General features: G+C 42.5%; 1 protein-coding gene across 1 annotated transcript in view; it reads right to left on the reverse strand.

Moving 5' to 3' along the window:
- Positions 1-302: 302 nt before the first annotated feature.
- LNP1 (leukemia NUP98 fusion partner 1) overlaps positions 303-16,742 on the reverse strand; it is a 34,791-nt gene continuing 18,351 nt past the window's right edge. The window contains exons 4-6 of the mRNA XM_077817678.1: positions 14,475-14,720; positions 2,156-2,248; positions 303-438 (exon numbers count right to left, since the gene is read on the reverse strand). Coding sequence (XP_077673804.1) covers positions 340-438; positions 2,156-2,248; positions 14,475-14,720 — 438 coding nt within the window. The 3' untranslated portion in view covers positions 303-339. The remainder of the gene's footprint in view (positions 439-2,155; positions 2,249-14,474; positions 14,721-16,742) is intronic.

A 16,742-nucleotide genomic window follows, 5' to 3' on the forward strand; every position in this document is an offset into this window, starting at 1 on the left:
TGAGTTAAATTCACCATTAAATTTATTTCTTTTTGTAGCAAATGTGTGATTTTTATTTACAGTTGTCTGTACAATTGTAAAAACAAATATTTTTTTTCATTCTTTTCCCACAAACATTCTCATGTTACAGTGGCATGCACAGGCAGAATGTGTTAGTTGGTTTTCATTTAAGTCATTTTTGATCTTTAAAGTTGATTTCTAACATTAAAAAAAGCTATACTTGTTATAACTACCTTGTACCCTGTGATCTAAGGCATGACAATTCTTTTTTGTTTTTTCTTCTCTAAGTGAAATGGAGCTTTGAATGAGTCCTCTGTGGAGTCCTTCTGAGCTTCCTTTTCATCCTGGTTGATGAAGGTCTAAAATAGAGTTTGACATGAGCACATGGATGCGACAAGTTGGGCAGGTTGGTTTCTTTAGCAGCCACTTTTCAATACACTGTTGGAGGAAAAGAATATGGGAAAGAGAAAGTTAGCAATCGAAACTTGTTGCACTGATGCTCAACTACCAGGATTTTTGAGAGGGATGATTGGTAAATTCCTATACATGACCAAAGCTTTGATCTAACCGTTTTTTTAAAATGCAGCATAAAAACCCATGTATTCAGTGAATCACAGAAAATAAAGCTGGAAGGGACCTCAAGAGTTTATCAAGTCCAGCCCCCTGCAATGACGCAGGACCAACTAAACCTAGACAATCCCTGACAGGTGTTTGTCCAACCTGTTCTTAAAAACCTCCAGTGATGGGGATTCCACAATCTCTTTTGGAAGCCTATTCCAGGGCTTAACTATCCTTATAGTTAGAAAGTTTTTCTTAATATCTAATATCTATCTCTTTTGTGGCAGATTAAGTCCTACCTTTAGTGGACATGGAGAACAATTTATCACTGACCTCTTTACAAAAACCCTTAACATATTGGAAGACTACTGTCAGGATTCCCCCTCTGTTTTCTTTTCTCAAAACTAAACATGCCCAGTTTTTTTAACCTTCCCGCAGAAGTGAGGTTTTTGAAATCTTTTAACATTTTTCTGGTTTTCCTCTGGATTCTCTTCAGTTTATGCACATCTTTCCTAAAGTGTGACAGAGAGACTTGGACACAATACTCCAGCTGAGGCCTCACCAGTGCCTAGTAGAATGAGACAATTATTTTCCATATCCTACATATTTTTTTCCAGTATCTTCCCAGGTATCGAAGTTTTACTGACTGGTCTGTAATTCCCCAGGTCCCCTTCTCTGGTCCTCCATGATCTCACCCATCCTCCATGAGTTCCTCCATGAATGCAGTTATTGGACTCAATTTTGCTTTCATTTAAATGACTTCAATAAGATCAGGATCAGACCCAATTTTAATTTTTCAGGAGTATAAGATCTCTAGCTCTCTCTCGCTCTTTATTTAGTTAGTTAGTTAGTTAATTTAGTGCTAGATTGACAGTTCTTGAGACTAAGGTCCTATGTTTATCCACAGAAGAGGTATAATATAAGCAGCAGTATCAAGCTTCCCAGCCATTATGCCTAAAACGTCACCTTGGGAGATCATTTCTAGGGACATGATACATTTTCTATGGCTAATTTGATCCTTGGTCACTTTGCTGAGAGTGCTAATAAGGGTGCCATTTATGCTACTGGTTGTTGCCATGTGATCAGCTGTCCACTGAAGATTGTACCAAACCCACCAAACTCTTTCACACCAAGCATCCAACATTTATAGCAATGCTTGGCCACTTCTATCCTGGGAGAGATTTGAACTAGAGCCTAGAAGTTAAACCCTCTTATCCCTATCCCAGTACCAATTCCGCTGAGACCTCCGGATTCCATTCTTTTGCTATAATTATTTTTCAACCAATTGATATCAGGAACAAATACACACTGGATACAGAGGATCTGATCTGGCCTTGCATTAGGGCAATTTTTGTCCCACTCCTCTAGTACAAAGCTGTCATGGAGGCAGCGGGCTGGGCACTGAGGAATTCATCCAGTGTAGGAGGAGCATCAAGTAGTGCAGCAGCTTCTACACCCCCACCTGCCATCTCAATCACCAGTAAAAGGGGCTCAGTCAAAGTCTAGTTGCTGTTGTGGAAGGTCATATATGGAATCCTTCCTCTTCCAAGTAACTATCACTGACAGGGAATAGGGCCCCTTGAGTTTCTTGCAGTACCTCTTTGTGAAAGCTGTGCATGCAGTGAAGTTCCACTATACTGCCAGTCTCGAGATCATCATGACAAATAACACACGGATCCGAATCTTCATCCTTCAAAGGAACATAAATTACTGTCAGTCATAGGATGACTCCAACCCAGAACTACTTGTGGTTGAGTAACTGGACTGTATTGGATAAGTTAGCAGACCAAAGAGTGGCTTTACATATGATGTTTACTTACCTTACAGCTGAGATCTGAGTTCTATTGACCTGGGATTGAATTTATCCCATGCATAAAGAAATCTATTAATTTAAATGGCCAGTCCTCAACTACGGATGAGTAGCACTTGTCACAGCTGGGGAGAGGGACACAAAGATGCCCTTTGCACACCACCCCAATCCTGCGGCTGCCCTTAATTGGGCTGGTTCCCTCCTGGCCGTTGTAGAAACCATTAAGGGCTGCTCTCTGCTATCCCAGGATCTCCATATGAGAGAGCCTCCAGGGAGCAGATCTATCAGGTTTAAGGCCATCATGGCAGCCCTTTTATTGGCATTCTGCGCATCCAGGGATCCCAGAATATCAGCTGAGATTTGCTGTATAGATCTGTGAGCAGATTTATCTCCTAAGGACCAAATTCTGTGCTTAGGACCCAGCCTGAATAACTTGGCGAGGCATTGGTGAAGTGTATGAGTGAAGGACATCCAGGAATCCTTCCCTGTGGGCTGCAGAGCAGAAGCAGAGCTTCTCTTTGATTCATACCTTCAGCACCATGAGTAGAATAAACTCAGTTAGCTTAGGATCCCCCATGCTATGTGGGAAGGACTGGAGGGTCTCCATAGCCTTGCTGCTGAGTACAACTGTCATACATCCCTCACCTGTGTCTTTTCTCCAAGTTCTTGTCTACACTGGGAAAATGCATCATGTTAGAAAATATGGGTTTCAGAGTAGCAGCCGTGTTAGTCTGTATTCGCAAAAAGAACAGGAGTACTTTTGGCACCTTATAGACTAACCAATTTATTTGAGCATAAGCTTTCGTGAGCTATTGTTTCATGTTCTCTATGTATATAAATCTCCCCGCTGTATTTTCCACTGAATGCATCTGATGAAGTGAGCTGTAGCTCACGAAAGCTTATGCTCAATTAAATTGGTTAGTCTCTAAGGTGCCACAAGTACTCCTTTTCTTGTTAGAAAATACGTTAACTAACCAAATTTAAACATCATGATGTTAAGCACAATCGTGCCATTAGCATGGACAAGGACAGTCATGTTTGAAAACATATTAGCTGGTTGTGGATAAAGCTATGGTCCACCCTTTACAACTTCTTCCTGGCTATTTGCTGCACGGCGGTGGAGACAAGACACTGCTGAGGGAAGCTGTATTTGCCTACCGCTCAGGAGGGGTCATACTGGGCTTATGATTGGTGACCTGGATTCAGAGAGATCTTCCTTGCAGGAAGAGTGGAGTCTGGCCCATCAGTTCCACAGAGTGGGTACATCCTCCTATAGACTAGCAAAGGAAGGTCTGTGAGAAGGAAAAGAGCCAGATGGACTGTGTTACGCTAGGTCACACTTTTGGTCTGGTTCTTGTTTGCCTAAAGTCACTTTATACCACTCCGGCAGTGTCAGTGTTTAATTTGTGCCAGGGCTTGCCAGGGCTGAGCCTCAGCACCTCTTGGGCAGTTCACAGCCCCGGCACCTCTGGGCTTGTGGCGTCAGTTATGAAAGTAAAAAAATTGCCTTAGCCCCAGCGCCTACTTGCTTGAGCGCTGGCACCTCTTTTGTTACAAATTAAGCACTGGGAAGTGTTAAAAGGCCTTAAAGTGGGTGTAAATAACCAAAGCAGTGTAAAGCAGCCTTACCGTAAATGAAAATCAGATCCTTGGTGATGTGTGCTGCGATGAGTGAGTTTACTCCCTCATTCATTTAAATAGAGGGTAAGCTGGAGCTGCCTCAGGGCTTGTCTACACTTACCGGGGGATTGACACACGGTGATCGATACATTGGTGGTCGATTTAGTGGATCTAGTGAAAAGACCTGCTAAATCGACCGCAGATTGCTCTCCCGTTGACTCCTGTACTCCACCTGAACAAGAAGCGCAAGGGGAGACAACAGGAGAGCAACTCCCTCCACATAGTTTAACCTGTGGTAAGTCGATCTAAGTACGTCGACTTCAGCTACATTATTCACGTACGTTATTCACCTACGTTATTAGCTGAATTTGTGTAACTTAGATCAATCTCTCCCCGTAGTATACACAAGGCCACAATATTAAAGAAAGGGAACTGATTCTCTGTGAAGGTTCCCTGACTCTTGGAATTCACTTCTCAGCTTAGTCCACCCAACCCTGGATGTGTTATTCTTCTGGACATGCTACAAGACCTCTCTGTTTTCCAGGGCTTTGGTGGATGATGGGATAATTGCATATCCTGTGATTATGACTGGTTTTCTTAGTGGATAATTTTAGACAGTCTATATGAATATATCTAGAGACTGTATGCAATGTGTGGGCATTGAGAGCACCCAGAGCCTGGCATGGGCGTCCATCAGTATCATTTCATACATCTGAGAACAAATGCAAAATGTATTCATTTGTATGTTTGCATATTTAATATTAGCTTTTTCTTTTACTCTGTTTATTTCATATTCTATTTTTATGTATATAGTGGCACTGAGTTGTTTGGTTTTGATTTTCTGTTACCAATTTCCCCCTTTTTCTTAGAATGTGTTGCTAGTATATAAATAAATGCATCAATGGTTTCATGCTGTCCTTGTCAGCTGTTACATTTAATTATAGACATATGTAACTGAACTTTGATCCATCCTCAAAATCATGCTTTGATTAAACAATACATCAGAAGCATCAGGGTATTTTTACTCTGCTGTGACGCTGAACATTCACAAACCTAAAAGCGTGGGTAGTGACACTGTAAACTGGTTTGATAGTCTCCTTGTTACGGATGGAAAATCATCTTTGATAGTTCTCTTGATAATCATCTTGTTACGGATGGATCCTGCTATTGAGATGCCTATTACAGAAGAATTTATCTGTGTACCCCTGGATTCACTCCCCAGAGGAGAGTATACAAGTCAGTCTCAGGTGTCAGGAAACACAGCAGAGGAAATTATTTTAATAGACATAACCTATCCCCAGTGAGCCAGGGGAGGTGTAGTGTACCGGCTTTAAAATGTGCATAGACAAATGTGTGATGTCACCCTTCAGTCACTGCCCCACAGAGAAGCTAAAACACCTATTCCTGCAGCTAGCTAGTTCTTCATTAGCTCCAGTGATAGAGGCCTTTGCTTTAAAATTAGCTCAGTTCATCGATGTCAGTTGGTTATGAGTATTTTGAGGGAACACGACTTGTTTTTTTCCAGATCAGCTTCCCACATCTACTTCAATTTGCAATTCATAATTAAGCTTTGGGTAAGACCCCGGCCTACAGGCCTTTAACCTTTTTTTCTGAATGTTTATTTAGTCAAAGACAAATGGCAAGACATTGGTTTGGAAGAAGAAGCTGTTTTGAATAATTTTAATCAGCCACTGGTCTCATGCTCCTGGAGGGAAGTTTCTTGCAGGTGCCAAATAGAGCTGGCCCTGTCACATTAACATGGTTGGGAAACAGGGGGGCCTGCAACCCAGAGAGCCAGTCTAAGAGCAGCTGAACTGCAGGTTTCTACCCCTGAGAGAGGTAAAGCCTGCCACCTGAGGGGTACACTCAACAGGGACTGCAAAGGGGTCCAAATCATAGCTCACCCAGTAGCTGTGACAGCGTCTATCCTAAATTCTTGTGTAATATAATTTTTAAATTTTAGTTAAAGAAAATTGCAAAATTTTGTATGACAGAAGGACTGTGTGAAATTCCAGTTTGAACCTGAAAGGAACCCACTAATGACAACTATAAATGAGCACATCTTTAGTTCTTTCATTTGTGTTTATTAATTTTATAACATTTGATACAAAGGAAAAACATTTAACAGACACTAACTACAGGTCAATAACCTTTTTTATACTCCCAAACAAAAAGGGAATTAAGATGGAGCTAAGTTTTTGAAAAGCTTTACAGACAACCTAAACTTTTAAAGTTTGGAAATTCAAAATTAAGGCTCTACTTTGCTTTAAAGTGACAAGATTTTTGCTAATCATGGAAAAATCACAGTTAGGACAACCAACATTTTTTTACTCTTCCCTGTAGTGTCATTATCTTTCATCTTCCCTAACAGTATTACCCAGTCCCTGTTTTCTGTAGGCAAGACCTAGGGAAGCCCTTCCCATAATGGGGAGCGTTACATAAGAACATAAGAATGGCCATACTGGGTCAGACCAAAGGTCCATCTAACCTTGTATCCTGTCTTGTGACAGTGGTCAATGCCAGGTGCCCCAGAGGGAATGAACAGAACAGGTAATCATCAAGTGATCCAACCCGTTGCCCATTCCCAGCTTCTGGCAAACAGAGAATAGGGACACCATCCCTGACCATCCTGGCTAATAGCCATTGATGGACCTATCCTCCATGAACTTATCTAGTTCTTTTTTTTTCCTCTTCTGAGGGAAGTCCCATCACCTGGGCAGATTTTTCCTGCGCCCAGAAGGAAATCTTGTCCATATTTGGTGGGACTTTCCCCTGAGTACAGGGAAACTTCACACCTTGGGAGATGGGGCTTCTCTAGGCCCTGCTTACAAAAGGCAGACCAGAAGCCCAGCTCCCTTCATTTGGCAAAGACACTAATCGTGGAAGGGGAACAAGTGGTAAGGGTAAAGTGCTGCTACCCTTCTGCTGAACATTCCTGCTTTGTTGGACTGTGGGAGCAGTGTTCTCTCTTGGCAACCTCCCTGAAGAACACAGACTGGTGAGGGATAGTTGGGAAGGCCATCTGTCTGGTTTTATTGGGGAATTCTTTGGATTACAGGGGTATAAGAGAGGTAAAGTCAGAAATGAGACAACAAGGGTTCACAGGAAGTGTGGAGTGGGTAAGTGAGATAGTAAATGGGGCGGGGGGGACCAGCACAAGAGAGATTGAGGTAGATAGGGGGTGAGGCATGGGAGGTAGAAGTGGGAGGGCACATTAGTTCACGGGTGCGGAAATTGACATTGGGGGAATGGTGGGGAGAGATGAGGTGGAGGGTAACACGGAGGGATAGTAAAGGGTAAGGAAATGTGGTGGGATGAAGCAATGAAGTATAACAGGGAGGGGAGGGGTGGCAGCAAGCCTGGATTTAAACAGAGCCAGTGATATATTCTTCAATAAATGTTTTGGGGGTGGTTAAAGAAATAAATGTTTCATTTACAAGACAAACCAAACCAACTGTCAGAGCTATGCGACGCTTGGCAGTTTGTGTGACGTTTTTCTTTCTCAAACCTCTTGATAAGGCTGGGCTCAGTTTCCAATTTTTAACAAAAATTGAAATGAAGTGGGTTACACGTGATTTTGCAAGGCTCTGCAACCTGTGTGCATTCTCCTTTAAATGAGCATGTCCACTGCTGTGCTAAATCTAAATCTGACTGAAATCCAGATTAAAATGATGCAAGGCTCACTTAAACCTTGATCCAGCTAGGCACCCACTCTCCTTAAAGTGTCATGCTTCTAATGGAGAAAGTAAAAAGAGGACAATAGAAACACAGCTTCAAAGGTATCACTGTAGTCATTTTATTTTAAAAATTAGGGTTTACTTTACTTCAGCTAACTGGCCTCTTCCTTCTAGTCAACACAAAATGACAAAACTCACTTTACTCTTTCAGTAAATGGCTCCAAAACACTGTAACCTTTTATGCAGAAATCTCTCTTTTTAATTCCTGCTTAGGATGGAAGCTATTTGCTTTGTTTTCCAGCAGGAATCTCTGGTCTTTCTTCTTCCTTCTGCTCTTTCTTTGGCTCCCTCTTCCCTCCCTCTCTCTTGTGAGATCTGCTCTTGGACATGCACAGCCTTGCTCTCCTCTCCTGCATGCCCTCAGGTTGCTGAAAGGAAAATAGAAAGGAGAAAATTAGAAACAAATCCCCGAAAGAGTGACAAAAACTCATAATTTAGTTAATCAAAAAGATATTATAAAAATTCTGGTCACCTACCTGTGACAAATCAGCATTAAAATGACTGTCTCAAACTCATGGCCCCAGAGTAGTCACCCTAAAACCCAGCAGGGTGCAACATGTGTTCCCCTATAACTTTGGTATGCTGCACACTTACAGGCTGGGATCACCCATCTGAAGGGCCATGAGGGAGGAGGAGCCCTGGGATTTCACACCAGCCTCTGTCTTGCTACTCTCTCACTTGATCCAGGTTGTAATGAAGCCTCCACATTCCTTGATGATGTTCTCTGTTGGTTCTGAAGACCTCCCCAGACACAGGTGTTGAAGGTGTTAATAAGCTGTCATCAATGCAACTTTCAAGAGGGAAGCGATACATTAAGAATGAGGTTGAATAGGATTACCTCTTTCCCATGTATCTTTCCTGTGTTGCACTGTAAAGGATGGATTGAATGCCACCTCAAGGACTTTTATAGTGTTCAGAGAAATAGGAATTCTCATGGCTAAACTTGAAATCCAAGTTCAAGTGCACTCTCAAATTCTCTCTCATATTTTGACAGGTTTCAGAGTAGCAGCCATGTTAGTCTGTATCCGCAAAAAGAAAAGGAGTACTTGTGGCACCTTAGAGACTAACAAATTTATTTGAGCATAAGTTTTCGTGACCTACAGCTCTCTTCATCGGATGCATGCAGTGGAAAATACAGTGGGGAGATTTTATATACACAGAGAACATGAAACAATGGGTGTTACCATACACACTATGAGGAGAGTGATCAGGTAAGGTGAGCTATTACCAGCAGGAGAGAAAAAAAACCTTTTGTAGTGATAATCAAGGTGGGCCATTTCCAGCAGTTGACAAGAAGGTGAGAGTAATGGGGGCGGGGCGGGGGGCAGGGAATAAGCATGGGGAAATAGTTTTACTTTGTGTAATGACCCATCCACTCCCAGTTTTTATTCAAGCCTAATATAATGGTGTCCAGTTTGCAAATTAATTCCAATTCAGCAGTGTCTCATTTGAGTCTGTTTTTGAAGTTCTTTTGTTGAAGAATTGTGACTTTTAGGTTAGTAATCGAGTGACCAGGGAGATTGAAGTGTTCTCCAACTGGTTTTTGAATGTTATAATTCTTGACGTCTGATTTGTGTCCATTTATTCTTCTACGTAGAGACTGTCCAGTTTGGCCAATGTACATGGTAGAGGGCCATTGCTGGCACATGATGGCATATATCACATTGGTGGATGTGCAGGTGAACGAGCCTCTGATAGTGTGGCTGATGTGATTAGGCCCTATGATGGTGTCCCCTGAATAGATATGTGGACACAGTTGGCAACGGGCTTTGTTGCAAGGATAGGTTCCTGGGTTAGTGTTTTTGCTGTGTGGTGACCTGAGAGTATTTGCTTCAGGTTGGGGGGCTGTCTGTAAGCAAGGACTGGCCTGTTCTTGCTTACAGACAGCCCCCCAACCTGAAGCAGGAACCTATCCTTGCAACATACCCCATTGCCAACTGTGTCCACATATGTATTCAGGGAACACTATCATAGGGCCTAATCACATCAGCCACACTATCAGAGGCTCGTTCATCTGCACATCTACCAATGTGATATATGCCATCATGTGCCAGCAAAGCCCCTCTGCCATGTACATTGGTCAAACTGGACAGTCTCTACGTAAAAGAATAAATGGACACAAATTAGACGTCAAGAATTATAACATTCAAAAACCAGTTGGAGAACACTTCAATCTCTCTGGTCACTCGATTACAGACCTAAAAGTCACAATTCTTCAACAAAAGAACTTCAAAAACAGACTCAAACGAGACACTGCTGAATTGGAATTAATTTGCAAACTGGACACCATTATATTAGGCTTGAATAAAGACTGGGAGTGGATGGGTCATTACACAAAGTAAAACTATTTCCCCATGTTTATTTCCACCCCCTACTGTTCTTCACATGTTCTTATCAACTGCTGGAAATGGCCCACCTTGTTTATCACTACAAAAGATTTTTTTTCTCTCCTGCTGGTAATAGCTCACCTTACCTGATCACTCTCCTTACAGTGTGTATGGTAACACCCATTGTTTCATGTTCTCTGTGTATATAAAATCTCCCCATTGTATTTTCCACTGCATGCATCCGATGAAGGGAGCTGTAGCTCATGAAAGCTTATGCTCAAATAAATGTGTTAGTCTCTAAGGTGCCACAAGTACTCCTTTTCTTTTTCTCATATTTTGGATACCTAATGTCCAATACTGAAAGGTGCTGAAAACCTTCAACTCCCACTGGCTTCAAGGGGCTTTGAACGTACACAGCACCTTGAAGGATCGGGCTGCCTGAAAGATGAACCAAAGTATACCCCAGTTACACCCCATAGAAACACTACTGTTACCTACACACATTCTGGTTTCCTTCTAAAGTACAGTCAGAAGTGAGAGCTTTGTGTATTATATGCAGTACATTTATCCAAACCATATCATGCACGTACAGACTATCTAGCCACAGGCAACTCTTATAAACAATAAAGAAATCAGAATAGTTATGTGGAGAAAAGTGAAAGGAACAGTGCAAGATCCTAAATTAAATAAATTCTGAGGGAAAAAAGAGGTTACAGGGAAAAAAAAAGGTTACAGAGGTGCACATAAAGTTATAAGAATAGTCTTATACACTGTAATTATCATCCTCATGATAACTGTCATCTTCATGAGCCTGGAGCAGTCCTTGTGTTCAGGGAGTCAAAGGACTGTGATTTTGTGTCTGGTTCCTGCCTGGGAGCACAAGCAAAGCGAAGGACATTTATGACATATCTCCTTTCTGTCCCACCACTCAAAGCCAGTCAGAATCTGGCCCATATTGTTCCCCACTGCCAGCCCTTTCTTCTCCATGTACCATACTCCACTTTATATTAAGTCATCAGAATAAAGGATATTTTACAACTTTTTTAAAACTACAGATCAGCTGGTGTAAACCCAGTGTGGCCAAATTTACTTTAATGGAGCTTTGCAAATTAATGCCAGAAGAGGATCTGACTCTAAGAATTCACAACTTGGAAATTTAATCAGTGCTTTTAAAATCGCTTTTGTCTATGAAAGAAATAGGGTAGCCAATCTCGTCTCTTTGGGGCTGAATTCAGCAATTTATATAAGCAGGTGCCTAATCCTGAAGCATGTGAGTGGGCCCAATGAATGTAATGAATGGGAGTAGTCCTATTGAAGTCTCATGCTTAAGACACCCGCTTAAATGCCTTGCTGAAACAGAATCAACCTGAAATCTAGCAAAACAAAAAATAACAAAGAGTTAAAAGTCATTTCAGGTTTTGGATCTGCTCCAGAGTCCATCTACCAATTTTTTGTGGTTTTACAATCACATCTCCTTGTAAAGAAGATTTTCTCTCCCATACTGCTGTATGAAAGACTCACACAGACAGCTGAAAATGACTATACACAAAGTATTGTTAAATGCAAAGTAAACAAATTGGAAAATAAGAGAGAAATATTTTCCCTTCTGTTTATTCAGTTCTAGTAATCTTAAGTTTCACTTGCAACAATAAGTCAAACCTTTTCAGGCAGTGTGATTCAAGTTCATAGAATCATAGAATATCAGGGTTGGAAGGGACCTCAGGAGGTCATGTAGTCCAACCCCCTGCTCAAAGCAGGACCAATCCCCAACTAAATCATCCCAGCCAGGGCTTTGTCAAGCCTGACCTTAAAAACCTCAAAGGAAGGAGATTCAACCACCTCCCTAGGTAACGCATTCCAGTGCTTCACCACCCTTCTAGTGAAAAAGTTTTTCCTAATATCCAACCTAAACCTCCCCACTGCAACTTGAGACCATTACTCCTTGTTCTGTCATCTGCTACCACTGAGAACAGTCTAGATCCATCCTCTTTGGAACCCCCTTTCAGGTAGTTGAAAGCAGCTATCAAATCCCCCCTCATTCTTCTCTTCTGCAGACTAAATAATCCAAGTTCCCTCAGCCTCTCCTCATAAGTCATGTGTTCCAGCCCCCTAATCATTTTTGTTACCCTCTGCTGGACGCTTTCCAATTTTTCCACATCCTTCTTGTAGTGTGGGGCCCAAAACTGGACACAGTACTCCAAATGAGGCCTCACCAATGTCGAATAGAGGGGAACGATCACGTCCCTCGATCTGCTGGCAATGCCCCTACTTATACGGCCCAAAATGCTGTTAGCCTTCTTGGCAACAAGGGCACACTGTTGACTCATGTCCAGCTTCTCGTCCACTGTAACCTCTAGGTCTTTTTCTGGAGAACTGCTGCCTAGCCATTCGGTCCCTAGTCTGTAGCAGTGCATGGGATTCTTCCGTCCAAAGTGCAGGACTCTGCACTTGTCCTTGTTGAACCTCATCAGATTTCTTTTGGCCCAATCCTCTAATTTGTCTAGGTCCCTCTGTATCCTATCCCTGCCCTCCAGCGTATCTACCACTCCTCCCAGTTTAGTGTCATCTGCAAACTTGCTCAGGGTGCAGTCCACGCCATCCTTCAGATCATTAATGAAGATATTGAACAAAACCGGCCCCAGGACCAACCCTTGGGGCACTCTGCTTGATACCGGCTGCCAACTAGACATGGAGCCATTGATCACTACCCATTGAGCCCGACAATCTAGCCAGCTTTCTATCCACCTTATAGTCCATTCATCTAGCCCATACTTCTTTAACTTGCTGGCAAGAATACTGTGGGAGACCGTATCAAAAGCTTTGCTAAAGTCAAGGAATAACATGTCCACTGCTTTCCCCTCATCCACAGAACCAGTTATCTCATCATAGAAGGCAATTAGATTAGTCAGGCATGATTTGCCCTTGGTGAATCCATGCTGACTGTTCCTGATCACTTTCCTCTCCTCTAAGTGCTTCAGAATTGATTCCTTGAGGACCTGCTCCATGATTTTTCTAGGGCCTGGGGTGAAGCTGACTGGCCTGTAGTTCCCCAGATTCTCCTTCTTCCCTTTTTTAAAGATGGGCATTACATTAGCCTTTTTCCAGTCGTCCGGGACCTCCCCTGATCACCATGAGTTTTCAAAGATAATGGCCAATGGCTCTGCAATCACATCCGCCAACTCCTTTAGCACTCTCGGATGCAGTGCATCTGGCCCCATGGACTTGTGCTCGTCCAGCTTTTCTAAATAGTCCCGAACCACTTCTTTCTCCACAGTGGGCTGGTCACCTCCTCCCCATGCTGTGCTGCCCCGTGCAGCAGTCTGGGAGCTGACCTTGTTCGTGAAGACAGAGGTAAAAAAAGCATTGAGTACATTAGCTTTTTCCACATCCTCTGTCACTAGGTTGCCTCCCTCATTCAGTAAGGGGCCCCCACTTTCCTTGATTTTCTTCTTGTTGCTAACATACCTGAAGAAACCCTTCTTGTTACTCATAACAGCCCTTGCTAGCTGCAACTCCAAGTGTGATTTGGCCTTCCTGATTTCACTCCTGCATGCCTGTGCAATATTTTTATACTCCTCCCTGGTCATTTGTCCAATCCTCCACTTCTTGTAAGCTTCTTTTTTGTGTTTAAGGTCAGCAAGGATTTCACTGTTAAGCTTGACTGCCCTGTGCCTGCCATATTTACTATTCTTTCTACACATCGGGATGGTTTGTTCCTGTAACCTCAATAAGGATTCTTTAAAATACAACCAGCTCTCCTTTCCCCCTCATGTTATTCTCCCAGTTGACTGTGTTCCTCTTATGAAAGGCCTTAAAAATAAAAAATGCTAAAATGTATTATTCTCTCTCCATGTTTATGAATAGTTAAAGCAGGAGAATATGTGTTAAATCCTGGGAAACGGAACTATAAGACAGCAAAGTCAGAAACTAGTTGTGTCATCAAGACAAGAAAAGCAGAAAATATAATAAAATGCCTATGCTTCAGGTTGAGAGTGTTATGAGCAACACTCCATATGGTTAAACAGGTCAGTAGCAATGGGAAAGAGGGCAGAGTTTCACACCTAAGGTGAGCAGCTACCTGGCCAGCTGTAAAAAGCAGGAACATTTTAATATTGTAACACTTCATTCCCACAGCTGGAGAATCCATTTAAAACATCTTACTGCCATGGTCAGTCCAGGCCAGCTAGTTGCCTTATTTTGGAATCCCACCAGCAACTGGTATAGAGAACTGCACTACATTAAAGGTGTTCAAGCTAATAATATATTATCAAACTAAAATCCTATTTGTGCTACAGTACAAACTGCCTCATTTCAGAGACTAATCGAAATGCATCTTCGGTATATCCCCATTGAAGTCAATGGGATGAATTTGGCTCATTGTTTCTTATGTGGACTAAGCACCCTGTAACGGTGGTTACCTACCAAAGAAACTGAGCGCTTGATTTTGAAATGCAGTTGCTTCTCAAAGGATTCTGAAAATTCCTGGATCGAGTCTGATCTACTTGTTGAACCTGAGCCATCTGGTGAGGATATTTTGCATGCCTTCATGTGACAATGGCATTTAACATCTTGGCCCTCTTGAAATTCCTTGCAGCCCCTCAAGTGGCTTGAAGATGGGGTTTTGGTAGATGCATGAAGTCTTGTCATATGGATGGACGAAAGCTTGGCCTGCAATAGAAGACGTCAATGTTCAGTACTACATATAAAAGCAGAGCGGCCTTTATGTACATCAAACTCTGCTACAGAACGAATGAAGGACGCTGTACAGCCTCTTGTAGCCCGACTGCCCTGTGCCGTGAACCACCCTGCCAAGGGACCCTCCACAGAGACTGGAGCAGAATTTTCCCTTTATTCCAATTTTTCAATTGTGAATACCTAAACTTAGGTATTCAAATAAATATCCTAATTAATAGAGGTGCTGAGCACTCTCTGCTTCCATTGACTCCAGCTGCAATTGGGGCTGCTCAGCACCTCTAAAAATCAGGTCACTGTGGCTACATCTATCTGTGAGCTCAGGGAGTGATTCCCAGCTTGTGTAGACATACTCGTGCTAGCTCCCATTGAGTTAGCACACTAAAAACAATAACATAGCCACGGTAGCATGGGCAACGAGGGTAGCATGGGCTGGCCGCCTTGTGCACAAACCTGCCTGAACCTGTGTTACTGAGGCTACACTAGTATTTTTAGTTTGCCGGCTTGATGAGAGCTTGTGCGAGTATGTCTATGTGAACTGGGAGTCAAACTGCTAGCTCATAGCATAGATGTAGCCTTAGTTTAGGTGCCTTACGTTTAGACACCCAAGTTTGAAAAATTTGGACTCTCTGTAGCTCAGTTTCCTCAGCTGTCCAAAGAAGATAACATTTACTGACCTGCCTCACAAGGATGTTGTGAAGATTAATTCAATGTTTGTAAAGGAGACTGAAGTGACATCTAAGTACTAAGTATTATGTAGCCTTCAAAATCGTCAACAGTGTCTTTCTGAAGTTGGAACCAGATCCTTGGCTGCTGTAAATCAGAGTAGCTCCATTGACTTCAAGGAAGCTGCACTTATTTATACTAGCTGAGGATCTGTCTCACAGTCTAGAAATATATTCTAAGAAAAGATGAGAAAGAGCATTAAATATGAGGTCTATTTTCTGAATGGGGCTTGTGCATTATCCACAGGCTTAATGCACAGTCTTCCTTTTCCACACAGTGATCCCACGCAGCACCCAGCCAGGAGGGTACACAGTCAGGCTGGAAGCACTTTCTGCTCCAGAGCAGGCATGGCTGAGGCCTTGGCCATAACCTGATTTTCCCACTCCTCTGTGTGCTCGTAAGCAGTTGCAGAGCAATGGTCTAGCAACGGCCACTGTGGAGCTCACTCTCCCCTATTCCCCATATACACACAGGCATTGGGAGCCTGATTTTCTTATATGCTGAGCACCTGCAGCTCCCATTGACTACATCTGGTGTTCTGTGCCTCTTAAAATTAGGCCCTAATCTGATATCTGCTGCCTCTGGCTAATCCTACTCCAGTGATTTACCTCCTTCTCCTCTCTGAAACATGACTCTAGCTCTTGGAGTCATGATAGAACCTATGAGCCTCACCTCTCTGATTTCTTACACCCACTGAATTTATGAATTGTGCATTCTGGGTCTGATGCACTAATAATGGTACTGTTATTTGCAAAGATCTTCAGGTCTCTCTTATTAGCAATAGTAGCGCAAAGCTAAACCTACTGGGAGCATCCATACTGACATACAATACAAAAATGGTCCCAAACATGAGACCCAGAAAATATCCATAAAACCCACAAATGTTGGTGTGGTCTATCTGAACACAGGAAGAGTCAGTGAAAAGCCAAACTACAACCGCCTGTATCCTAGACAAATAACGGACCTTACTACAGAAAGCACCTCGCACATTATGGCTGTTCTTGGGAGCAATAACTGGTTGCCTGCAGAAATTGGTGTACCAGCGTGGCATGAACCAGTTTCAGTGGATTTTTAACAATGCAGGGAATGGGTGGACTTCACTCAGACTCCAAGGGACTTAAAATAAATAAATAATTAAATAATCTCACTGACATTTACATTTGTGCAGGACCAGATACTGCCATATTTGAAGCAAGGCAGAGCTATGCATTTTTCATCAAGATATGACAGTCCCGTATACATGGATTTTGACTTTTTAATTGGTTGTTTCGA

This window comes from Eretmochelys imbricata, chromosome 1 (genome assembly GCF_965152235.1).
Source record: "Eretmochelys imbricata isolate rEreImb1 chromosome 1, rEreImb1.hap1, whole genome shotgun sequence".
Taxonomy (NCBI): Eukaryota; Metazoa; Chordata; order Testudines; family Cheloniidae; genus Eretmochelys; species Eretmochelys imbricata.